Genomic DNA, 26,552 nt, shown 5'->3' on the forward strand with positions numbered 1-26,552 from the left:
AATAATTGCGTTTTACAGAGACTAAGAAATTTACTTAAGGTTCCATTGCTAATGAGTGGCAGAGGCAGGACTTAGATCTACGGCCACCATTACCTGTGATCTTCTATAAAGAGGTATAAGACAGAATCTCTGCTTTCGAAAACTTTATCACATATCTAACACAAAAAGTAAAAAGGTAAAATATGATGCCTTAAATTACTATAGCGATGAATCAGTACCAGTTTTTGTTATGTGAGGAAGATGATATCCCAATTATATAATAGACCCCTTTCACTTTTTTTTTTGATGGTTCAGATGGACCCTCTTTAGGTTTCATATCTAAGACTAACATGTATAAATAAAATCCTCCAGCTTTGGAATATCCCAATCCTGAAAGAATAGCAAATAAAAAAATAGCACTATTATCATTTATTATCTTCCCTGGTATTGTGCTATGTCCTTCATTTATACTATCTAATTTAATTCATTCAACAACCCTATGTAATAATTATTATTCAGACATTACAGATGAAGAAACGAACGTGGAAGTTTTAAGAATTCCCTTAATATATCTAATCCATTCCCACTCTCATGAAACAATAACTCATTAGAAAGATATACAGATAAACACCAAATTTTCAACCTTGAGATTATAACAATATGAAGTACTATCACCTATCTTTATTTTGTTTTCATCTGAAGAATGTTATCTTGAAAAAGTAGGTGTATAGAATATCAATTGAAAGTAGTGATGCTCAAATGAAGTTTTTAAAAAAAAAAAAACTTCCACTGTTGGCCGGGTGCAGTGGTTCACACATGTAATCCCAGCACTTTGGGAGGCTGAGGTGAGCGGATAACGAGGTCAGGAGTTCGAGACTAGCCTGTCCAACATAGTGAAACCCCATCTCTACTAAAAATACAAAAATTAGCCTGGCATGGTGGTGCACACCTGTAGTCCCAGCTACTCGGAAGGCTGAGGCAGAAGAATCGCTTGAACCCGAGAGATAGAGGTGGCAGTGAACCAAGACTGCACCACTGCACTCCAGCCTGGTTGACAGAAAAGACCCCATCTCAAAAAAAGCAAAACAAAACAAAACAAAAACTTTCACTGTGTTGCAGATTGATTCTTTTATAAAGTACAATAAAAGTGTTGTGGCACTGTCAAATTGTTAAAATAGTTTCTAGAAGCTAAATATTGTCTGTATGTATGTTATCATAGATGAGTAACAAACAGTTCACACAGTCTGTGAAACACACTTTGAGAAGCAGTGAACTGATAGAAAGTTTCTTAACTGGAGACATATCCAATTAGAATTTAGCTATTAAAAATTATTTCTGCTAATATGTTCATAACCACAAATAGAGCTAAACAGCTATACTTTGAGCTGATCAACATAATAATTGTGTAAGCATATTCTTATTTTCAAATATAAGGATGACTTCAAAGTGGTACTCTCCTTATACTTCTCAGAAACCCAATCTTTAAAGCCTACATTATAGGCAAAAATCACAAAATTAGTTGATCCATCAAGAATGAATACCCCCAAATTTATGATTTATTACTATTTGTAATATTTGTACTTCTATTTCTACTCTTCACACTAGCTAAGTTAGGTAGGAAGTTTCGTGGGTTTTTCTCTCCCTGAATTTTATGACAATAACAAATAGTGAATTATGTGAGAATGCTAAGAGGCTTAAGTTTCACAAACACCTACATTTAATGGGTTTTAGGGACATCTTTAGCCACAATGTTACAGGCTAACACCTCTCATCAGGCATACTCTCAACAATTAATAGCTTTCAAAATACAGTTTTCTCCACTTCTTGTATTATAATGGAAATAAAAGCTAGGAAAAACCTCAGATATTAATTTAGGTTAAATCTTTTTTTTATTTTTACCTTCAAGAGAAGTATACTGTCTGTTAAATTTAGAGTATTTTTTGTAACCTTCTTGAGCATTTTGTTGCTATCTAGACTTCAGATGCAACATAACTTTAAGAGTATTTATTACATTTCACAGTTTCTTAATAATATTAAACAAAACAGTAATTAAGCAATAATAGTTAATGTGTATTATAGTTCACATGATTTTTTATTTCAACATCTGATTTTTCCTCGTTGCTACTATAGCTAACATGTATTCAATATTTTAAAAAACAACACCAGGAAACATAGAGCCTATTCTTGACTGAGCACAAAACATTGTAGGTACTCAAGGATAGACTGAATAAATGACAAATGCAATGACCTTTTTGGATCATGATGTAATATAAACCAGTTTCACCATCTCAGTTATCTGCTATAAAATGGGATACCACTCCTCAGCAAAACAGGAATATTTCCAGGGAGTATAGAAGAGATCCTTGAGATAATCTGGACCTTTGAGATAATTAAGATATTCACAGGGGCAGAAAACTGAGGCCGGCTTCCAGGTCACAAAGTTAATTAAAGGCACAACTGAAACTTAAGAAGCCAGGTCTGTCTATTGGCTCCCAGTTCAGTACTCTTTCTGGCACAAATGCACTGGACCACATGTGGTCTCTTCAGCTTAACAAGCATTTGTGACTTTATTCTTTACATCTAAATAAGTGACCTATCTGAATCTGAAAACACTAAAGATAGTGATCATTTTAAACAGGACCCTTTCAATGGAGGGCTGAAGGCAATGTTTTCTTAAAGAGAACTCTTATTTTTTGATAGCCCCACCTCATCTCCAAAAATATCTAAATCTAGAAGGGAGAAACACAATCATTTTTCTTTTTATGAGAAAGCATATTATTTTAATAGTTATATATAATTAAAACAGAAACTGTGGGTCTTGCAAATTTCAGTGTTATATAAGATATTTCATTCTTAGTCATATATTACCCCCAGTGAAACCTCATTTCATCAGCTTTAGACTATTACTAGAAAAAAAAAAATACCAAAACTTAAATTCCACTTACCTTCAGATGCCATTTTCTCAGTTCCTGTATGTTTCATTCGTTCCCAGGAATTTTTTTCCTTCTTTTCACAATCTTTATTGTGAAACAGTTCTTTCTCTTCTTTTCTCTTTTGTCTCATCTTGTTACAAGTAGATTTTGAAATAGAAACTTTAGCCTGCATGAAAAAGTTGAAAATCTGAAAATATTCAGGGAGTTTGATATTTAAAATATCTTTGTCTCAGATAACTAATTTGTCTCTGAGGATATTAGTCTTTCACTACTTAAGTGTATCCTAGAAAACGGAATATATACATACATATATATGTATATATAGTACACGTAAAATATAAAGTACACAGAGAATAAAAAGTATATTACATACTTTATCCCCAGAATGAGAATGCCTTTATTAAGTGGGAAGGGTGGATAATCTATTATTTAAATGATTAAGGATCAAAATTTCTTTCTTTTTTTTTTGCCCCCCTTGAGACAGTTTCACTGTGTTGCCCAGGCTGGAGTACAGTGGCGCAATCATGACTCACTGCAACCTTGACCGTCCGAGCTCCAGTGATCCTCCTACCTTAGCCTCCCAAGTAGCTGGGCCCACAGGCACGCATGGCTATGGCTACATTTTTGTATTTTTTCTAGAGAAAATAGGCTCTCTACTTTCTGTGACTAATTTTTGTATTTTTTCTGGCCAATTTTTGTATTTTTCCTGGAGACAGGGTTTTGCCACATTGCCAAGGCTCAAAATTTCAACTGTACTAAGGTTTTTAAAATTTTAATCGAAATACTTTCACCACCCCACATCTGATATACACAAAACAATGACATACTGTAAGCTTAAATTTATTCTAATAATTAGCAAATAACCTTACATCTTTTTCATTCTCAACATCAAGATATGATGAAATATTTTGCTGGACTGATCTTCCATAAATCCCTGATGGTGGTTCAATACTTTGTTTAATTGAAAATGTATCCCCATTTTCCACAGAAGATATCACTGATTGGCTGCAGGTTGCTGGTGCTGAACTTAAACTTCCAAATACGCCTGAAATCAACCAACCACCAAATAGTCATTAACTAATTATGTAATGGTAATCTAGATAACACAGTTTAAGGTAAGGTTCTTGCCTTCAAGAATCAAACAACACAATTAATAAGAAAAACTGCTAAATAATTATAAAATATAAAAACAAATACCCTAACAGGGCAATAATATAAGAGGTGCCAGAAGGCAGTTCATGATAATAAGTGAGAGCTGCATATTACAAGTGGTAAGCACACATAAAGAAAAGGTTGCTGTGAGCTGTTTTTGTTTTCTGTTTGTTTGTTTGTTTGTTTCAAGATAGTCTCTCTCTGTCACCCAGGCTGGAATGCAATAGCACAATCTCGGCTCACTGCAACCTCCACCTCCCAAGCTGAAGCAATACTCCCACCTCAGCCTCCTGAGTAGCTAGGACTACAGACGCACAGTACCAGGCCTGCCTAATTTTTTTTTTTTTTGGTAGAGATGGGGTTTTGCCATGTTGTCCAGGCTGGCCTTGAACTCTTGAGTTCAAGTAATCTGCCCGCCTGGGCCTCCCAAAGTATGGGGATTACAGGAGTGAGCCACTGCGCCTGGCAGTTGGGTGTTTAAGATGGTTTCAAGGAGCAAGAATTTGAGCTGGGATTTGAAGACAGGAAGGATCTGTATAAAGTAAAGGAGAGAGAGAAATCTATGAGATGGTGATGTTTACATGCAGAGTTGAATGTTTATAAAGCATTTATGTGGAGCGAATAAATGAGCTTGGTTGGGCAAATAAAGGAATAACAGAAAATAAGTTTACAAGAGTAAGCTGTAGCCAATCTGAGGAGGGTTTTAAAATAACTTAATGGGCCAGGTGCGGTGGCTCAAGCCTGTAATCCCAACACTTTGGGAGGCCAAGACGGGCGGATCACGAGGTCAGGAGATCGAGACCATCCTGGCTAACACGGTGAAACCCCATCTCTACTAAAAAATACAAAAAGCTAGCCAGGCGAGGTGGCGGGCGCCTGTAGTCCCAGCTACTTGGGAGGCTGAGGCAGGAGAATAGTGTAAACCTGGGAGGCGGAGCTTGCAGTGAGCTGAGATCCGGCCACTGCACTCCAGCCTGGGTGATAGAGCGAGACTCCGTCTCAAAAAGAAAATAAATAAATAAAATAACTTAATGAGACTATCAAGCTACGAAGTTAGGAAAAAATTTTCAAGACTTTTATTCTATTTCATCATATTGAACAAAAATAAGATGCATCCCCTCAATGTATACCACTACATTCTAGTTTTCAATTAAAATAGAAAATAGCTTTAAAGGATACTTGCAATAATTTTGTTCAAGGTCCCTTAGCCCCCTTAAAATATATAATGGGAGTTTAATTTTCACTTGTCTAGATTTTGTATGGGAGATAATTACATTGATTATTAAGCTGATAAATAAGGGCTATTTGAATTTAAACTATGCTAAAACTAAGTAAGCTATCCTAAAACTGTCTTAGAAGTACCTAAACTGCAGCAGTCACATAATACATCCCTCTGAAAATTAATGACATGAATTTACTAGTTTCCTTAGAAGATAGAAACGTGAAGGTAAGTATTCACTTCTAATTCTTTTAATGAAGATCGTGTAATACATTTGTAAAAAGAAGTTCCGCTCAACACTTGAATCAAATTCTTTTCTATTCCTTATTGATAGGCTTTGCTTCTATATGGTGAATACATATAATTAAGAAGTGAAATAACTTTGAAATACCTTTTCCAACAACTACTACTGAGTCTTCTGATAAAGTCTTTGTGGATATGAAGTCAAAACTGGAAATTTGCTGTGGATTTGATGATGACCCTGTAAATCCTAAAAAAACCCAAAACAAATACTTAAAAATATTTGCTTATTATGTAGTATCTTAGGATATTGTAACATGGTCTTTTAAAACTGAAAATTTATTTCATACAAATAATTTACCATTTATTCATACATGTTCATTAAGTCATTATTTCATTATAAATGTTTGTAACTGCAATACTAGAATGGACTAGGCACTAGAGAGAAAATAAACCTTTCCTTTTTTTTTTTTTTTGAGATGGAGTCTTGCTCTGTCGCCCAGGCTGGAGTGCAGTGGTGCGATCTTGGCTCACCACCACCTCCGCCTCCTGGGTTCAAGCGATTCTCCTGCCTCAATCTACTGAGTAGCTGGGATTACAGGTGTGCACCACTATGCTCAGCTAATTTTTGTATTGTTAGTAGAGACAGGGTTTCACCATGTTGGTCAGGCTGGTCTCGAACTCCTGACTTCATGATCCGCCCACCTCAGCCTCCCAAAGTGCTGGTATTAGAAGCGTGAACTACCATGCCCGGCCCCTTCCTTTCCTTAAGGAGTTTACATGTCAGGGTGAGGTGTGAGAGGCATACAAGTGAATTATCACAGCATGATAATCAGGCAACAAAAGGGTAATCAAAAAGGAAATCCACTGACATCAGAAAATAGATCAGGTCAATGTCATAGCAACCTGTACTTTTCTAGGTTAACTTTTATCTTAGTTTCTGATTCTTTATTTACACTCTTTAGTTCCATGGAAATAGGATCTATGTCTAGTTTTGATGATTTTTCTTTCCCAGAGTCTAGTATAGTGTTTGGCACATACCAGGTATTCCATAAATATATGTTAGATGAATGTATCAAGGCAAAAAAAGAAAAGAGAAATATATATTACTTTAGGTTTTACGAAAGAAAAGCAGTTAAACAGTAGTAAATTCAATGAAATAATTGATTTTTAAAAATTAAGCAGAAGATAGATTGTTTTGTTAACTGCTAATGGTAATAGCAACCTGGCTTTATGTGAAAATGGCAAAGATTAAAGAAAGAAATCCACGTAAATGACCATTTTTCATGTATTTCTTCTTTAGTATGGAATAATCAAAATTAGTACACACTTATACAGCACACATCAACTAACAGAAACACGGTTAGCCCAAAAATGTGTTCTGTGACAAAGAGAAAAAAATCTTAGTAAATGGAATAATTTGCTCAACAGTTCACACAAACATAAAATTACACAAACATAAACTATCAAGAAACAAATGGTTAGACAAGTCTCGTCAGAAAAAAATATAAAGGACATGTTATCTCCAAGGAGTTTTTCATTTATAAAAGAAGCTGTCATTAACCATTTTTAATATATTTTTATTTTTTACACTATTTTTTCTTAAAGAAATGTTGAAAGAAATATTGTTCATTACGTCTCAATTCTAAAATATATAGAAAAATATGTTTAAAGGCTTCTTCACACACAAATATCATTACATATTTTTTCTTTGTTATAATACTTTCATCTAATTCAAATACAGAGAGAGTAAATAGTAAATCATGGAATCTAGTTTGCTAATACTTCAAGCACCCTCCACTGTCTCAATTCATTAATTGAGACAGCAGACATGATATGGACCATTACAATTAGGAAAGGGCACCTAGGTCCTCCACATAGAAATTAAGAAAACTAATATTAAAAGTGTGAGAGCATAGGGCATGAAGAGAAAAATAGTAAGAGGTAATATAAAATGAAATGAAGCTGATGCAAGATTATTAAGGATCTTAAAAGTTATGCTATGGGGCCAGACGTGGTGGCTCGTGCCTGTAATCCCAGTACTTTGCGGGGCTGAGGTGGGCAGATCACCTGAGGTCAGGAGTTCAAGACCAGTCTGGCCAATATGGTGAAACACCTTCTCTACTAAAAATACAAAAATTCGCTGGGTGTGGTGGTACATGCCTGTAACCCCAGCTACTCAGGAGGCTGAGGCAGGAGAATCACTTGAACCTGAAAGGCAGAGGTTGCAGTCAGCTGAGATTGCGCCATTGCACTCCAGCCTGGGTGACAAGAGTGAGACTCCATCTTAAAAAAAAAAAAAAAAAGTTATGCCACGGAGTAGGAACTTTGTTCTGCAGAAAACAGAGAACCGCTCGTGTTAAGCTTGCCAACAGGGCAAGACTTTTCTTTATGTGTCACAGAAAAACTGAACAGCTCTAGGGGTCCTTACACAGGTCCAAGGGACAAGCTTGCAACCTGTGGCACACCTGAGTAAGGAAATTGATGTAGTGGCAAAGGGTTGGCCTCATTCTTTACGGGTAGTGGCAGCATTAGCAGTCTTAGTATCTGAAGCAGTTAAAATAATACAGGGAAGAGATCTTACTGTGTGGACATCTCATGATGTGAACGGCATTCTCACTGCTAAAGGAGACTTGTGGTTGTCAGACAACAATATCAGGTATCAATATCAATATCAGGCTCTATTACTTGAAGGGTCAGTGCTGCAACTGCGCACTTGTGCAACTCTTAACCCAGCCACATTTCTTTCAGACAATGAAGAAAAGATAGAACACAACTGTCAACAAGTAATTGCTCAAACGTATGCCGCTTGAAGGGAGCTTCCAGAGGTTCCCTTGACTGATCCCGACCTCAACTTGTATACTGATGGAAGTTCCTTTGTAGAAAAAGGACTTCCAAAAGTGGGGTATGCAGTGGTCAGTGATAATGGAATACTTGAAAGTAATCCCCTCACTCCAGGGCCTAGTACTCAGCTGGCAAAACTAATCAGGCACTAGAATTAGGAGAAGGAAAAAGGGTAAACATATATACAGACTCTAAGTATGCTTACCTAGTCCTCCATGCCCATGCAGCAATATGGAGAGAAAGGGAATTCCTAACTTCCGAGGGAACACCTATCAAACATCAGGAAGCCATTAGGAGATTATTATTGGCGGTACAGAAACCTAAAGAGGTGGCAGTCTTACACTGCCGGAGTCATCAGAAAGGAAAGGGAAGGGAAATAGAAGGGAACCGTCAAGCGGATATTGAAGCACAAAGAGCCGCAAGACAGGACCCTCCATTAGAAATGCTTACAGAAGGGCCCCTGGTATGGGGTAATCCCCTCTGGGAAACCAAGCCCCAGTACTCAGAAGAATAAATAGAATGGGGAACCTCAGGAGGACATAGTTTCCTCCCCTCAAGATGGCTAGCCACCGAAGAAGGAAAAGTACTTTTGCCTGCAGCTAACCAATGGAAATTACTTAAAACCCTTCACCAAACCTTTCACTTAGGCATTGATAGCACCCATCAGATGGCCAAATCATTATTTATTGGACCAGGCCTTTTCAAAACTATCAAGCAGGTAGTCAGGGCCCGTGAAGTGTGCCAAAGAAATAATCCCCTGCCTTATCGCCAAGCTCCTTCAGGAGAACAAAGAACAGGCCATTACGCAGGAGAAGACTGGCAACTAGATTTTACCCACATGCCCAAATCTCAGGGATTTCAGTATCTACTAGTCTGGGTAGATACTTTCACTGGTTGGGCAGAGGCCTTCCGCTGTAGGACAGAAAAGACCCAAGAGGTAATAACGGCACTAGTTTCATGAAATAATTCCCAGATTCCAACCTCCCTGAGGCTTACAGAGTAACAATGGCCCCGCTTTCAAGGCTACAGTAACCCAGGGAGTATCCCAGGTGTTAGGTATACAATATCACTTACACTGTGCCTGGAGGCCACAATCCTCAGGGAAGGTCGAGAAAATGAATGAAACACTCAAAGGACATCTAAAAAAGCTAACCCAGGAAACCCACCTCGCATGGCCTGCTCTGCTGCCTATAGCCTTGCTAAGAATCCGAAACTGTCCCCAAAAAGCAGGACTTAGCCCATACGAAATGCTGTATGGACGGCCTTTCCTAACCAATGAACTTGTGCTTGACTGAGAGACAGTCAACTTAGTTGCAGACATCACCTCCTTAGCCAAATATCAACAAGTTCTTAAAATATTACAAGGAGCCTGTCCCCGAGAAGAGGGAAAGGAATTATTCCACCCTGGTGGCATGGTATTAGTCAAGTCCCTTCCCTCTAATTCCCCATCCCTAGACACATCCTGGGAAGGACCATACCTAGTCATTTCATCTACCCCAATCGTGGTTAAAGTGGCTAACGTGGAGTCTTGGATACATCACACTCGAGTCAAACCCTGGATACTGCCAAAAGAACCCAAAAATCCAGCAGACAACGCTAGCTATTCCTGTGAACCTCTAGAGAATCTGCGCCTGGTCTTCAAGCAACAACCGTGAGGGAAGTAATGAAAATTGTAAATCCCCATGGCCCTCCCTTATCATATTTTTCTCCTTACTGTTATCTTACCCCCTTTCACTCTCACTGCACCCTCTCCACGCCACTGTATGACCAGTAGCTCCCCTTACCAAGAGTTTCTATGGAGAATGCAGCTTTCCGGAAATATTGATGCCCCATCGTATAGGAGTTTACCTAAGAGAAACCCCACCTTCACCGCCCACACCCATATGCCCCGAAACTGCTGTAACTCTGCCACTCTTTGCATGCATGCAAATACTCATTATTGGACAGGGAAAACAATTAATCCTAGTTGTCCTGGAGGACTCAGAGCCACTGTCTGTTGGACTTACTTCACCCATACCGGTATGTCTGATGGAGGTGGAGTTCAAGATCAGGCAAGAGAAAAACATGTAAAGGAAGTAATCTCCCAGCTGACCCGGGTACATAGCACCCCTACCCCTACAAAGGACTAGATCTCTCAAAACTACATGAAACCCTCAATACCCATACTCGCCTGGTAAGCCTATTTAATACCATCCTCACTGGGCTCCATGAGGCCTCGGCCCAAAACCCTACTAACTGTTGAATGTGCCTCCCCCTGCACTTCAGGTCATACATTTCAATCCCTGCACCTGAACAATGGAACAACTTCAGCACAGAAATAAACACCACTTCCGTTTTAGTAGGACCTCTTGTTTCCAATCTGGAAATAACCCATACCTCAAACCTCTCCTGTGTAAAATTTAGCAATACTATAGACACAACCAACTCCCAATGCATCAGGTGGGTAACTCCTCCCACACGAATAGTCTGCCTACCCTCAGGAGTATTTTTTGTCTGTGGTACCTCAGCCTATCGTTGTTTGAATGGCTCTTTGGAATCTATGCGCTTCCTCTCATTCTTAGTGCGCCTATGACCATCTACACTGAACAAGATTTATACAATTATGTTGTACCTAAGCCCCGCAACAACAGTATCCATTCTTCCTTTTGTTAACGGAACAGGAGTGCTAGGCGGACTAGGTACTGGCATTGGCAGTATCACAACCTCTACTCAGTTCTACTACAAACTATCTCAAGAACTAAATGGTGACATGGAACAGGTTGCCGACTCCCTGGTCACCTTGCAAGATCAGCTTAACTCCCTAGCAGCAGTAGTCCTTCAAAATCGAAGAGCTTTTAGACTTGCTAACCGCCGAAAGAGGGGGAACCTGTTTATTTTTAGGGGAAGAATGCTGTTATTATGTTAATCAATCCAGAATCATCGCTGGGAAGGTAAAGAAATTCGAGATCAAATACAACGTAGAGTAGAGGAGCTTCAAAACACCTGACCCTGGGGCCTCCTCAGCCAATGGATGCCCTGGATTCTCCCCTTCTTAAGACCTCTAGCAGCTATAATATTGTTACTCCTCTTTGGACCCTGTATCTTTAACCTCCTCGTTAAGTTTGTCTCTTCCAGAATTGAAGCTATAAAGCTACAAATGGTTCTTCAAATGGAGCCCCAGATGCAGTCCATGACTAAGATATACCGTGAACCCCTGGACCGGCCTGCTAGCCCATGCTCCAATGTTGGTGACATCGAAGGCACCCCTCCCGAGGAAATCTCAACTGCAAAACCCCTACTACGCCCCAATTCAGCAGGAAGCAGTTAGAGTGGTCGTCAGCCAACCTCCCCAACAGCACTTGGGTTTTCCCGTTGAGAGGGGGTACTGAGAGAAAGGACTAGCTGGATTTCCTAGGCTGACTAAGAATCCCTAAGCCTAGCTCAGAAGGTAACTGCATCCGTCTTAATCACAGGGCTTGCAACTCAGCTCACACCCAACCAATCAGGTAGTAAAGAGAGCTCACTAAAATGCTAATGAGGCAAAAACAGGAGGTAAAGAAATAGCCAATCATCTATCACCTGAGAGCACAGCGGGATGGGCATTGATCAGGACATAAACCCAGGCATTCGAGCTGGTAACGGCTACCCTCCCTGGGTCCCCTCCCTTTGTATGGGAGTTCTGTTTTCACTCTATTAAATCTTGCAACTGCAAAAAATAAAAATAAGAAAAAAAAAGAAAGAAAACAGAAGCACTCAAGGTTTTTGTTTTTTCCGGGGGTTAGTTTTATGTGTTAATCAAGGTTTTGAGTAAGGAAGAGATAATGACTGTATTTTAGAAAGACAATTCTGGAAGATTATGAAGCCTGGATTTAAGAGGAATGAAAATAAGAGGGAAGCCTTACCAGAAAGATTTGTAATTACCCAGGGAAGTGGTAAAGAGGGCCCAAATTACAACTGTGGCAGCAGATACATTAAGTTAGACTGAGAGTAAATAATAGGGTAAGCCACCTCCTAAACTTGGAAGGTAAAGAGAAATAGACAAAAAATAACTGTAATGCTTTAAGCCTCCATAACTGGGAAAATGGTAATGCTACTAATAAAAATGGACAACAAAGGAAGAGAAATGAGTCTGGGAAGAAAGTTAAATTTGGTTTTCAACGTATTTGTTCTTGTTGCCAAGACAGATTTAGTAAATACTTGGTTCAGAGTTGGATGTGTGAGTGTGATGTAATTTTATGGAGTAGAATTAACTGCTGGCTAAAAGATATAAATATGTTTATGATTCTGCCATCTAAAAAAGGAAGCCACTAGCAGTGAATGAACATATTCAACAGTTATTTCAAAGCAATTAAAAAAAAGAAATAAAAAATTATATGAAGGTACGAGTTACTTTTAAGAAGAAAAGCATTTTTTTTGTCTTTGATTTTCTTTACATGGGAAATAAAACATGTAAATAAATATGGAAAAATCTTATTCTCTTTTATAAAACAATGAACAACTTATTGCTACCAAATAGAATAGTACTAAATTATATCACAGACTAAATTTTCAGAAATTTACCAAAAAAGTTTTTAATCAAGTTCCATCTTACTCAATTTGAGTTACGTCCACAAAAAATATTCATGTCCTAAAATGCCTGACTGCCTGTTCATACATAATTTAAGATAATCAGAAATGGCAGGCTAGGTGTGGTGCCTCACACCTGTAGTCCCAGCACTTTGGGATGCCAAGGCAGGTAGATCACTTGAGGCCAGGAGTTCGAGACCAGTCTGGCCAACATGGTGAAACCCTGTCTCTACTAAAACAAGAAATTAGCCAGGCACGGTGGCATGCACCTGTAATCCCAGTTACTAGGGTGGCTGAGGCATGAGAATCACTTGAACCCATGAGGTGGAGGCTGCAGTGAGCTAAGACTGCGCCACTGCACTCTAGCCTGAGCAACAGACAAGACTGTCTCAAAAAAGAAAAAAAGATCAGAAATAACATAGTACAGAAGTTGACCTTATAATGACCACAGCTGCTAAGCACATAACAGCTTTTTATTTACTTACATATTTTAGATTATAGGTGCACCTACTAATTATTAGGTTGGTGCAAAAGGAGTATGCAATTAAAAATGGCAGAAGCCACCATTACTTTTGCACCAACCTAATATTTATTTAAATATTTATATCCTTCAAAACCACTTTTTTTATTGTAAGGGACATTTTTTAAATGCAGCTGTAATAGGATATCTTAAGTAATGGACAGAGTAGTCACAGAGGTACTACTTGCTACTAAGTTTTAAAACATTCTTAACAATGGTGTTTTTTTTCCTTTTTTTTTTTTGAGACGGAGTTTCACTCTTGTCACCCAGCCTGGAGTGCAGTGGCATGATATTGGCTCACTGCAACTTCCACCTCCCAGGTTCAAGCAATTCTCCTGCCTCAGCTTCCCAAGTAGCTGGGATTACAGGTGCCCGCCATCATGCCCAACTAAGTTTTTGTATTTTTAGTAGAAATGGGGATTCGCCATGTTGGGCAGGCTGGTCTTGAACTCCTGACCTCAGGTGATCCACCCACCTCAGCCTCCCAAAGTGCTGGGATCACAGGCGTGAGCCACCGCACCTGGCCAACAATGGTTAATGATAACAGCAAAGCTTTCCCAGGCTCTACCACAGGAAAATTATATTCCTGTTGCCCCAACTTTACTCCAGGGTTACAACGTAACTGGGCATCTGGGAGTCATTAATCCACATGATCTTGCATTCCATTTTAGTGGCAAAATGTCTTCTAAAAACGTCTATGTGTGTGTGTGTGTTTTGTGTGCATATATCTGGTGCATTTCCTGGGGGCAGAAGTCAGCAGAAATTCCCTAGTGTTAACCTCATGAGCAACTGCTTCCTTGCAGTGGCTTTTCAGGGAAGCCCAAAAATCATATACGAAGCCTTGAGTTCTCCTGTTTGGCAAAATTATTTGAGCAACAACAGTTCAGCAGCAGAGTAAGACGAAAAACCTCAAAACTGAGAATTCTCATTAATTCTTCTTTATTGGTATGCTTAGGGAGGATTCTGATTTAGATATTCAATCTTTTTTTTTTTTTTTTTTTTTTTTTTTTGAGACGGAGTCTGGTTCTGTCGCCCAGGCTGGAGTGCAGTAGCCGGATCTCAGCTCACTGCAAGCTCCTCCTCCCGGGTTTATGCCATTCTCCTGCCTCAGCCTCCCGAGTAGCTGGGACTACAGGCGCCCAGCACCTCGCCCAGCTAGTTTTTTGTATTTTTTTTAGTAGAGATGGGGTTTCACCGTGTTAGCCAGGATGGTCTCGATCTCCTGACCTCGTGATTCACCCGTCTCGGCCTCCCAAAGTGCTGGGATTACAGGCTTGAGCCACTGTGCCCGGCCTAGATATTCAATCTTAAAAATTAACTTGTCATGAAATTTACTAACCTTTTGTATGCTTACAATGTCTTGGGTATTGTTTATTTTGTATTTCTAATGCACTAGATGAAATATCAAGTGACCTATCGTCTTCAGAATCACCACCCAAACCTATAGTTCATGTGTTGACCAATTATGCTTACACTGGATGTTGTAAACCCTTTAAAATATTTGAATGATTCCAGTAATATTACACATAGGTACATATCTCCCCCCTAAACCTATCTCAACTTCTAACCTTTTAAAAAGATAAGTAACATAATATTAGGAACTATAACATTATAGTACTTTTTGAAGTTTTATCCTATTTTAAATGATATAATACTTTTCCCTGTCCTTGTTCTTAGCAGCTAAGAACATTTATTATACACTATACTACAACATTTCATAAAATAGGCTCTAAAATTATAATTAGGCCAGGTATGGTGAATCACATCTGTAATCCCAGCACTTTAGGAGGCCAAGGCAGAAGAATTCTTTGAGCCCAGGAGTTCAAGGCCAGACTGGACAACAAAGCAAGCCCCTGCCTCCATCAAAAATTAAAATTAAAAAATTCACTGGTATAGGCCGGGTGCAGTGGCTCACGCCTGTAATCCCAGCACGATGTTTCACCATGTTGGTCAGGTTGGTCTCGAACTCCTGACCTTGTGATCCATCCGCCTTGGCCTCCCAAAGTGCCAGGATTATAGGCGTAAGCCACAGCACCCGGCTTCTTTTTTCTTTTAAGACAAGGTCTCCCTGGGCTAGAGTGCAGTGGCAAAATCCCAGATCATTGTAACCTCTGCCTCCCAGGCTCAAGCAATCCTCCTACCTCTGCCTCCCTAGTAGCTGGGACCAAAGGTGCATGCCACCACCTCCAACTTATTTTTGTATTTTTTGTAGACATACGGTCTTGCCATGTTGCTCAGACTGGTCTTGAACTCCTGAGCTCAAGTGATCGGCCCATCTCAGCCTACTAAAGTCCTAGAATTATAGGTGTGAGCCACTGTGCGTGGCCTGACAAGTATTTTTTTTTTAATGGACACCTTTAACTTTACACTAAAACCAAATTTTTTTTAATCCAGAATTAAAAAAATGTGACCTAAGAGCTACCTATTTCCCCATTTCTCTCTTTTCTCCTATTCCCATGAAAAATGAAAAATCTGAAAACTGAGAAGACTCAGTAATTTTTCTTTATTGGTATGCTTAGGGAAGATTCTGATTTAGAGATATTCAATCTTAAAAGGTAAGTCACCATGAAATTTAACCTTCTATACTGGCTTCACTGATGAGACAGTAAACTACATAGGGATACAGAGCTCAGTATCTGGAATCATGTTTCCTGGCTTTAAATTATAGCACTGCGACTCAAACTGCTGAGAAGACCTGGACAAGTCACTTAACCTTACTTGTGAAACAGAGACAACAGTACCTGTTCTACAACTGTTGTTAGGATGAAATGAAGAAAATACATGTAAAGGGTTCAGCACAGTGCCTAACACATTTTAAGTACCCAAATGTTATTATATCTGTAATTTAAAAAAAAAAAAAAAAAAAAGCAAAACCTTAATGTAGGCCTCCTTCTACTGAATAACAAAAATTTTAATTTACATTTGAATGTTTAAACTAATCACTCTTTATGAATACTCTGCAGTGATTACAACCATAAAACATATACTAAATGCAAAATCCTAGGCATTATATATTTGAGTCATTGTCCATTTTTATATGTAGCTCCAATGTAAACCATTAAGAAATAATGATGTGTGTATATGTGTGTGTGTGTGTGTGTATATATATATATATAATTTCTTTTTTTTTTTTTTTTTTTTTGAGACAGGCTCTTGCTCTGTCATCCAGGCTGGAGTACAGTGGCGCTGTCTTGGCTCTCTGCAGCCTCAACCTCCTGGGCTCAAGCAATTCTCCTGCCTCAGCCTCCTGAATAGCTGGGACTACAGGCGCACACCACCATTCCCAGCTATTTTTTAATTTTCTTGATAGAGATGGGGTTTTGCTATGTTGCCCAGGCTGGTCCCAAACTCTTGGGCTCAAGTGATTGATGTGCCTCAGCCTCCCAAAGTGCTGGGATTAGAGGTGTGAGCCACTGTGCCCAGTGAAATATACTTTTAAAAAATAATGTTGTATTTTAATAAAAACAGGAAGGTGGGAAGAGGAGGTAGCTAGGGAAACGGGGCTAGAAAGGACTGTAGAATAAAGGGCACTAAGTAAGTTCATAGAGAAAAGTTTCAAGAATATCCGATATTAAATCATAGAGAATTTGTGGAAGTAACACACATATCTTTATAAATTCTTAGTCTTGACAGTTAATTCATAAAAAAAGACCCATAAACATACTGGCTTTGGGTGGAAATGTTTTCTATTAATAGGCAAAACTAATTTAATACACTAGAAGAAGTTTATTATAACATCATTCAGAAAATTTACCACAATGTGCTTTAATAGGTAGTGGCAGACTACAGGTGGAATTTTAAAATAATTGTTATTTTTGTGTTTATTGTCCAACAGTCTTTATTCTGAGCATTATCATTTTTATGTTTTACCAATTAAACCACAATAAATTTGTGGGAATCACTTATTTACTGAAAGCAAAGCAAACCCAAATATATAAAATCCAAAACATTAGCAACTTATTTTGAGAAAAGGTTAAATTTAATATAGTGAATTCAATAACAGTAGTATTTCTATAACTTGATCCTAGAAATACCTAATTTACTTGTTAAAAACACAGATTTCTAACCAGAAAGATGAATTCATGAGGCATAAGATGACGCCCCAGAATCAACAGATGTTACATGCACTCAAGGGTGATTCCTAAAATTAGGAAACTTTCTTGGGAGGCTGAGCCCAGCGGATCACGACCATTCTGGCTAACACGGTGAAACCCTGTCTCTACGAAAAATACAAAAAATTAGCCAGGCGTGGTGGTAGGCACCTGTAGTCCCAGCTACTTGGCAGGCTGAGGAAGGAGAATGGCGTGAATCCGGGAGGCAGAGCTTGCAATGAGCCGAGATTACGCCACTGTACTCTAGCCTCTGTGACAGAGGGAGACTCCAACTCAAAAAAAAAAAGATTAGGCAACTTTGTAAAACACTAAATATTGCATATATAAGTATGTATTATACTATTACGAGATCAATCACACTGCTAAAACTTAAATGACTCCCAAGGTCACACGACTAGGGTCACAAGGAAACTCAAATCCAGGTTTTAAAAATCTATTATTTTCCATTTCCAAAGATATTCTTCCAAAAGTGGGTTCCATTTTTACAAAGTAGATATGACCTAAAAATCAGATATCTCCTCGATTTTATAGAAATACTTGAAAAATTATAGATTAGGAAGTTCAGCCTGAAAAAGGATTAAGGATAAGTTTACGTATTTCTTTGGGTCACTCTCTCCCCTTAGAGGACAAATACATATTGAGTGCCTACTATGCACTAGCTGCTTTATATATGTCACGAACTTAGATTTTCACTACCCTTCTCAAGGTTTATGTTGTTAGATGAGGGAACGAAGTTCCAAAGCAGTTAAGTAACTTGTGTAAGGTATGAATACTATTATTAAACATCAAACTAGGGTGTCAGCTCATCTTTTGGACTCCAAAGCACGTATATACTGTCTTTGCATGCGTAGAAGTGCAGCTATCTCTTTGTTAACGCTAGTTTTATGCAAGCCAGTATACGAAACACACCTGGTTAAGTCACACATTCCCAATTATGATAAGCCTTGGTAGGTAATCAGTGGGAAATAATCTTCGGGGATCAAGAATCTGAGAGTTGAAGAAAAGTAAAGCAATGGTAGTATCATTAAAAAGGGTGTCAGTGCAAGACGTAATGGTATAACAAAAGAGGTAATAATTTTGTTTGTGAATTAGGGAAAGTTTCCCAGAGAAACTGAGCTGTTTTCACAGCTAAATAGGGTATGGTATGGAATCTAGATTTCATCCAGAAAAAACAGTATGTGCAATTGCAAAGAGACAGGAAATTGTACTGATGGTAGTCTGATTCAGCTGGATACAAACAGGGAAAATACAAGATACAAAGAGGGCAGTGAAAAATGAGGCTGGAGAGGTAGGCAGGGACCAGATCATGAAAGGATGACCAGAATGAATTCAGGCTGGCCAATATAGTCAGATTTGCACTGTGGGGAACAGTGTCAAAGTGAGTGAAATCGAAGCTGGGAGAAAACTTAGGAGGATAAGTAGGTAATAAATAAGGAAAAGTGTGTACTAAAGCCATGGTAGTGGGGATTAAAGAGAGGGGATGAGATTAAGACACATTTAAGAGCAAGAAATTTAAAATCTTAGCAAATAATCAAATACATATACAGTTTTTTAGGAAGGTAATTATAATGTAAAGCAGCCTTAAAGTTGTTAGGACTTTTACATTAGATCACGTGAAACTTAACATCATATCCCAATTTGTTACAATTTATTCACAATTCAATGTGGTTTCACTAATCCTAAGAATCACATGCAGTTCTCACCCTAAATAGATCATAGTGCAAATCTTTTTCTAATTGACTAATTACTAAATCTATTTTCTGAGAAGTGATGTTATAAAACTAGAGACTTACAGGCTTACTTCACAAAAATTCTTAACACAAGATACACATGAATTTAACTACTGCTAATAGTTAAATATTGTTTTTAAAGAAAATTGTCTTTTGGGATGTCCAGTGGTTCCCAAACTATGCTGCACATTAGAATCATCTGAGGAGTTTTCAAAACTCTGACAGCCAACACCAACTAAGTAACACTGCACACCAACTACATAAAAAATCTGGGGGTAGGAGCCAGCCATAGGTATGCCAATGAGCTTTAAAAGAGATCAGTGATTCAGGTAAATAAATATTTTTTTCTTCCAAAACAATATCATATTCTTGTCAAAAGGACCTTTTAAGGAGTAAAAAAAAAATGATTAGTCTTAACTGGTATCCACAACAACATGAAATCTGAAATGCACTTGCTATCATTTTTTACATCATTTGAAAATCATACTTTTTATAAATTATGTTTATAAACAGACATAGAATACCTGCACTGGGGCTTTGTTCAGCAATATGAGAAATTTTTTTCTTGGCAGAAGAAAGTCTTGTTGGAAAAGGTTTTGACCCAAATGTTGGAAATATGTCTGACCTACAATGAAACAAAGTAATTTCAATAAACATTAAGATTTAGTGCTGTTCAACACTCACATCACATATTCTCTATTCTCCTTATTAACTCACAGAACTTTTAGATAATAATGGAGCAATAAGTATGACACTTGAAAAAATATGGCTAACAGTATATATATACACACACATACATGTATATATATATTATTCTTAATTCATCTTTTGGACTGCCAACCTTTTTAACATATGGTCAATTCTTAATTACTCATGAGAGGATTGCCACAGAAAATGACTCTCTGACTTATACTGTATAATCCCTAAGGAAAAAAAAAAAAAAAACTGATCCAAGAATCCATTCTAAAACCAAATCAAGGCCAAGTGTGGTGGCTCATGCCTGTAATCCTAGCATTTTGGGAGGCCAAGGCAGGAAGATCACTTGAGCCCAGGAAGTTTGAGGCCAGCCTGGGCACCATGGCAAAATTCCATCTCTACAAAAAAACTAACAAATTAACCAGGCATGGTGGTGCACACCTGTAGTCCCAGCTATTACAGAGGCCGAGGATCACCTGAGCCCAGGAGGCAGCGGTTGCAGTGAGCTGAGACTGACCTACTACCCTCCAGCCTAGGTGACACAGTGAGACCCTGTCTCAAAAATAAATAAATAAATAAAAATAACAAATCAAATCATTCTTAATTATCTAATAACTACTATCTATCCTCATATAGGATAACATAAATTAATAGAGACTTGGCTGTATTATAAATAAGAGATCAGCAACGAGTGAGTTTGGCAAATGCCACTTTCTTCTTAAACTATTCTTTGCTGTACTTTCCTGACATTATAAAGACCTATAGGCCTTGTTTCATTAAGAAAGCCAACTGAAGACTGTTAAATCTGAGTTTAAGGGAACTGTTTTAAATCAGTAAGTGTTATAATGTCAATAAGTTAGTAATGAATATTAAAAAGAAGAGATTTTACAAAGAAGTACAATTCTTAGTAAACAGAAATATATTTGTGAGTGGACCTAGTGAAAAATCGTTGTTAAATATTTTGAAAGAGCAATTTCTCTAGAATAGATTACTATAAATCTACATTTATATTAAGTGTAGTTGACTTGGATGAAAGAAGAAATTTCAGTCTCTAGGAAAGTGGTTTTCAACAATTTTTCCTCCCCAACCCACCTAAGGACAAACTGTGTAAATCAGGTAGTAGTGGCTTTCTTTGGCCATCAATCTTAAGGCAGGATGCAAGCTGGATAAGTATAATTGTTCTAAAGCCACTAATCTTAAATGTGGAAATCTTAAATTTGTTAAAGGCAATTCAGTCCATAAATGAGGGTGTGCTGAACTACCTTCTCACAGAATTCAGTATCTGAAGAAGATAACTCAGTGAGAAAATATAGGACCTCATATATTCAAATCATATAAAATGAACTTTTCTTCTTAAGTAGGTTTCAATTTACACAACCTTGCAACTGTAGGATTATATAACATAAATTTTCATCTTCATGGAAGATCATAAAAGGACTTTAGCTCTAAAAGCTAAAAATATATTTTGTTTTATAACTTAATATAAACACCAGACCATGCTGTTATTCCAAATTCATTTTGTCAATATATGTATTATTCTACCTAGGTAATTACAACAAAGGAACTGTTGGAAGATAAAATCTCCAAGTACAAAACAAGCTGCTATTTAAGTTAAAAATGTATAGGAAAAAATAATGGGCTGAGACAAACTTCTAAGAATGGAACACAAGAATTCAGTTTAATTCTATGAACTGCTGGAATAAAACATTATGATCTATTTAGAACACTACCTCTCCTTTGATTATGCAATCTCTATTTACCTATATTTCTTAGAAATTCCAATTCACGGCCGGGCGCGGTGGCTCAAGCCTGTAATCCCAGCACTTTGAGAGGCCGAGACGGGCGGATCACGAGGTCAGGAGATCGAGATCATCCTGGCTAACACGGTGAAACCCCGTCTCTACTAAAAAATACAAAAAAACTAGCTGGGCGAGGTGGCGGGCGCCTGTAGTCCCAGCTACTCGGGAGGCTAAGGCAGGAGAATGGCGTGAACCCGAGAAGCGGAGCTTGCAGTGAGCTGAGATCCGGCTACTGCACTCCAGCCTGGGCGACAGAGCTAGACTCCGTCTCAAAAAAAAAAAAAAAAAAAAAAGAAAAGAAATTCCAATTCACTAAAGTGAAATTAATTTTAATTTTAAATATTTACTTCTGGTTCAGGATGAAAACAAAGGAAAAAAATTTAAGACTGACAACACCAAATGTTAGCAAGAATGTAAAACAAGTATAACTCTCACACGTAGCTGGTAGGAGTATAAAGTTACACAATCATTTTGGAAAACTGTTTAGCAGTTACTTAAAAAGTTAAATATACATTTACTCTGTGCCCTATCAATTCTATTACCAAGTTTTTGTCCAAAATAAAAGAGGAAGGGATTCCCAAAATTCTACAGTAGAGTCACAGAGATGCCCAGAAAGCAGTTTGAGATCACTTATCAGTTAAGTGAGGTTAAGGTTTAAGACTTAGAGGTAATAGAAGTAATCTGAAAAAGTTAGTCCAACTGCTATGCTGAAAAACAATTTTCGATTGACAGGGGGTGGCCAGAACTTTAAGTCCAGCACTATTGCTGTAGGGAGACTCCTAACAAGGCTATGAGAGCTATGGTATGAAATGAAATCCTGAGCTTCTACAAGATAATGGAAATAAGACATAAGAAAATAATAGCTGGGTGAAACTTATTCATAAATTAGAGGAAACTGGTACTGAGCTTAAAATGAAAGCAGTAATTAATATTAGCTATAGATCAATTGGCAAAAGAGTCAATAATCCAGAAAAGAGCTAAAGGACAAAAAACGTTAGGATAAATCTTAGAGAGAACAACTAGGGCTTTAGGAACAGGGTTTATACTAATTTAGGTGTTCTGGTTTACAGTTGGGGTTGTGTTCTCTTTCCACTCACACCAGAAACCAAAGCCAAACAAGGTAATATCTGTAAACATTTCCAATGTCTTTTAAATATATTTTAACATTTAAAAACTAAAACATAAATGGTTTTAAGTTTTTACAAATATGATATTAGGGCTCTAAATCACTAATTACAGAGGAGCATTCATTTATCATGTCAAAAAATAAAATACATTATTCTCTTCCCCTGGGGAGTTGTAGACAGAGAAGAAGTCAATGATTCTTGGCTGTAGACTCCACTTTCACTGTAAGAACTGATGTTTGGTGAGGAAGACCGAGACGGGGAGTCCATCGTCAAGTCGAGCTTCATTGCAGAATCAGGGCTTTCAAGATCTGAAGTACTGCCACTTAGTTTTGCTCTTTTCTTAGCTGCACTATTACGAAGGGACCTAAGAGAGCTATGCATCTAAGAAAAAATGAAAACAATAAACTTTATAACATAAATTCCTTATATTGGTACAAGTTATCCTTAAATGTTATACTCCATTGGCTATACCTAGCTAACCACTTCCCAATCCCGTACTAAAAAAAAATGAATGTTTATATATATGTATATAGTATAAATACACAGATTTTATCACTTGGGTATTTATAAAAAACCTACTAGGTTGGAAGCTCCTTGAGAGGAAGAATCTCAGCTATTGTTCATCATGGTATCTTCAGCACTGGGCATAATGACTAAATATATTGCATTAATTCAATTATTTAATAAATGAATCATTGAATCAGATGGTAGATATCAGAGTTGATGTCACAGAGGTACATCTGGTGTGCTGATGTGGCTTAGAAGCTAGCTCTGGGAGGTGATTAATGAAAATCAATTTTCAAAAATTTGACATTTACATCAAACTTGCAAGTATTAAAATTACAGATCATTGTACGTAACTTCTGAAGCCAAATATTTTTAGAAATGCAGCTGGGCGTGGGGGTGGGCACTTGCAGTCTCAGCTATTTGTGAGGCTGAGGCACGAGAATCGCTTGAACCCGGGAGTCAGAGGTTGCAATGAGCCGAGATTGCACCACTGCACTCCAGCCTGGGCAACAGAGCGAGACTCTATCTTTTAAATAAAAAAAAAAGAAAGAAAGAAATCCAGAGTAGAAATTGTTATGGCAAAATATAGTGAGGCTAGCAATAAAACTTTGAACAAATTAAGGAACACAGAAATATACATAAACTGCTTTGTTTACATTTGATTCATAAGATTACTCATTTAATGAAAGTATCTGTTTTCAATTAATGCAAACATCCATAAATATCTTAAGTCTTCATAGTTGGAAGGCAAATTCAATAAAAAGCCCCTTTAATGGATTTAGGGCAGTGTAGTACAGTGAAAAACATAATGAACATAATGGTAGGTGAACAAGGCTTGAATCCTAGTCCTGCCACTTACTTTCTGACCCTGAGCAAGACAGATAACATCACTGAGCCCCTTCTGTAAAAACAAACACACACACAAACAAAAAACAAAACAGATGTTGACTTGCTTATTAACTCAAGGAGTTACTGTAAAGATTAAATGAATTAATGAAAATGAAAGTGTTTGATACATTATTAAACACATTAAGCACTTATGCCTTTGCTAAAAGTCAACTCACACCAAAGAATATAAACAGTGACTCATTCAAAATAATAAATAAGAAGTGTCATATTAGCAACTATAAGGGAGAATAAGTAATTTTCAACAACTATACTAGTTGATTCGTAGTAGGGCCACTTCTCTATTAAAAGCGTGAAAAGCTGAATATCTAAAAGCAATGGTATCCTCCTGTATTTACTAATAATTACATAAAAGAAACTCACCTTTCAATTACCCACTAAAAAAAGAACTATTTTTAAGTTATTATAAAAACAAAGCAAAATTATGTATGATCAGGTGACATTTATAAGTTATATAGGAAAATGTCTTTTCTTTATGTGTCTTCCCTTCAAATGAATTCCCTTCCTAGCACTGCTAAAATACAAATGTGTTGGGGAAAAAAAAAGGAAAGATTTCACAAGCAGTTAGAAGTTGGAGTGATTAAATCATTAACAACCAACTTTGGTACTTTATAGGTTAGTTTTACATGTGTTTAACATAAAGACATACTTTAAAAATGAATATACAGTAATATTAACTATTTTATTGAGCAAATTATCATTACATGATTGATGCTTATACCTTAAAAACAGACTAAAACAAGACCGTAAAATATCATCATTATTTGCATTTATATATTTAATATAAAACTTTTTTTTAACCTGACCTGAGGCAAACTGAAATGATAAAAAGGAGGCATTTATGGAAATAGTACTCTGAAACCAAAGTAATACAGCAACCACATTCCTTCTCTGACATAGTTATTATGTACAGTTATCATATTGGTAACACATTTTTACAGCAAAAAGTGATCTAGGATTCAAAGATGAGTGTACAATATGATCTCAATTTCATAAAGATAAGCTTGCACATATGCACAAAGGACAGGTTCAAATATGTTCATTGCAGTTCACTGTTTGCAACTGCAAAAGACTGATCATAAGCTAAAATCAATGGTATAAATACACCATAAGTAAATTAATACACAAAATAATATTAATATAAAAAGTACAAAAATACATAAAACATAAATAAATGATAATAGTAATTGCTTCTGGTGAAGAAGGAAGAGATGTTGAACTGGGGAGAGAACTATGCTATGTTTCATTTCCTTAATAAAGGAAACAAATATGACAAATTTTTCACTGGAAGGGGTCAGTGCATGAGTGTATTGCTATATTATTATTCATACTTTCAATTTAGAAAGGAATAATGTATGCATAGAAAAACTACTTGAAGAAAATACAGTAGAGTTAACAGTAAATTATTCTGGGTAGTGGGAACTGGCGTGATAAATTCCCTTTCTAATAATTCATGGTATTTTCCACATTTTCTATAATGAACATATTTTTAGAAATAACATATTTTAGAAATAAAATATTACAGGATAAAAAGAACTTGATTTTTCCTTAAATAGCAACTATAACATAGAAAATTGCAAATATTTTTAAGTCATTAAAAATATTTGGTTCTAACCTCTTCTTGATCCAAATCTTTATCCTTGAAATTTAATTCTGAAAGATCAACTGGAAGACTATCTTTTTCACACTTCCAAATATCATCAGGCTCTTTCTTTTTGTGTCCCACTGTGGTTAAATCAGCTTTATCAGGCAAAAGGCTTATTCCCCTTGGTATGGGAGGAACAGGCTTTGTTCCATTTAGGCCTCGTCGGGAAGATGGCGATCTCACCAAGGCAGGTGTAAGCTGAACTGGAGGTTTTTCTTGAGAATTTTCTCCTGCATGAAAAACAGATATTTTACTTTTTCTTTTTCTTTTTTTAATGTTAGAGAAGAAGGAGTTACAGTCACAAATGTTTAAAATACAATGTTTTAAAATAAAATAAAATAAAGCACATTATAGCTGGCCACTGGGGAGAACAGGCTGCATAAAGCCTCAGCTTCTGATATAATATTTGATCTTGTACAATAAACAAATACAGAAAGGAATTAATAGAAGAGAATCAAAGTATAGCACTAAAAGAAAGTAATAAAATTGACTGAATATGCGATAAATTGAACACTGGACTTGTAGGATAGTTTAAAGGTGAAACATCTTTAAACTCATCTCCAACTACCTCGGCCTCCTAAAGTGCTGGGATTACAGG

At 37.2% G+C, this 26,552-nt stretch overlaps 2 protein-coding genes across 6 annotated transcripts in view; one reads left to right on the plus strand and one right to left on the minus strand.

Annotated features, from left to right (window-relative positions):
* Nucleotides 1–26,552, minus strand: part of TOGARAM1 (TOG array regulator of axonemal microtubules 1) — a 114,161-nt gene that overhangs the window by 45,256 nt on the left and 42,353 nt on the right. For all 5 annotated transcript variants that reach the window (XM_050795809.1, XM_050795808.1, XM_050795807.1 and 2 more), the window contains 6 exons: nt 25,925–26,184; nt 23,045–23,277; nt 19,799–19,899; nt 5,675–5,773; nt 3,782–3,957; nt 2,925–3,078 (listed from right to left, as the gene is read on the minus strand). In XM_050795809.1, coding sequence (XP_050651766.1) covers nt 2,925–3,078; nt 3,782–3,957; nt 5,675–5,773; nt 19,799–19,899; nt 23,045–23,277; nt 25,925–26,184 — 1,023 coding nt within the window. The remainder of the gene's footprint in view (nt 1–2,924; nt 3,079–3,781; nt 3,958–5,674; nt 5,774–19,798; nt 19,900–23,044; nt 23,278–25,924; nt 26,185–26,552) is intronic.
* KLHL28 (kelch like family member 28) overlaps nt 1–26,552 on the plus strand; it is a 119,714-nt gene that overhangs the window by 11,363 nt on the left and 81,799 nt on the right. The gene's annotated exons all lie outside the window — the stretch shown is intronic.

This window comes from Macaca thibetana, chromosome 7 (assembly GCF_024542745.1).
Source record: "Macaca thibetana thibetana isolate TM-01 chromosome 7, ASM2454274v1, whole genome shotgun sequence".
Taxonomy (NCBI): Eukaryota; Metazoa; Chordata; class Mammalia; order Primates; family Cercopithecidae; genus Macaca; species Macaca thibetana.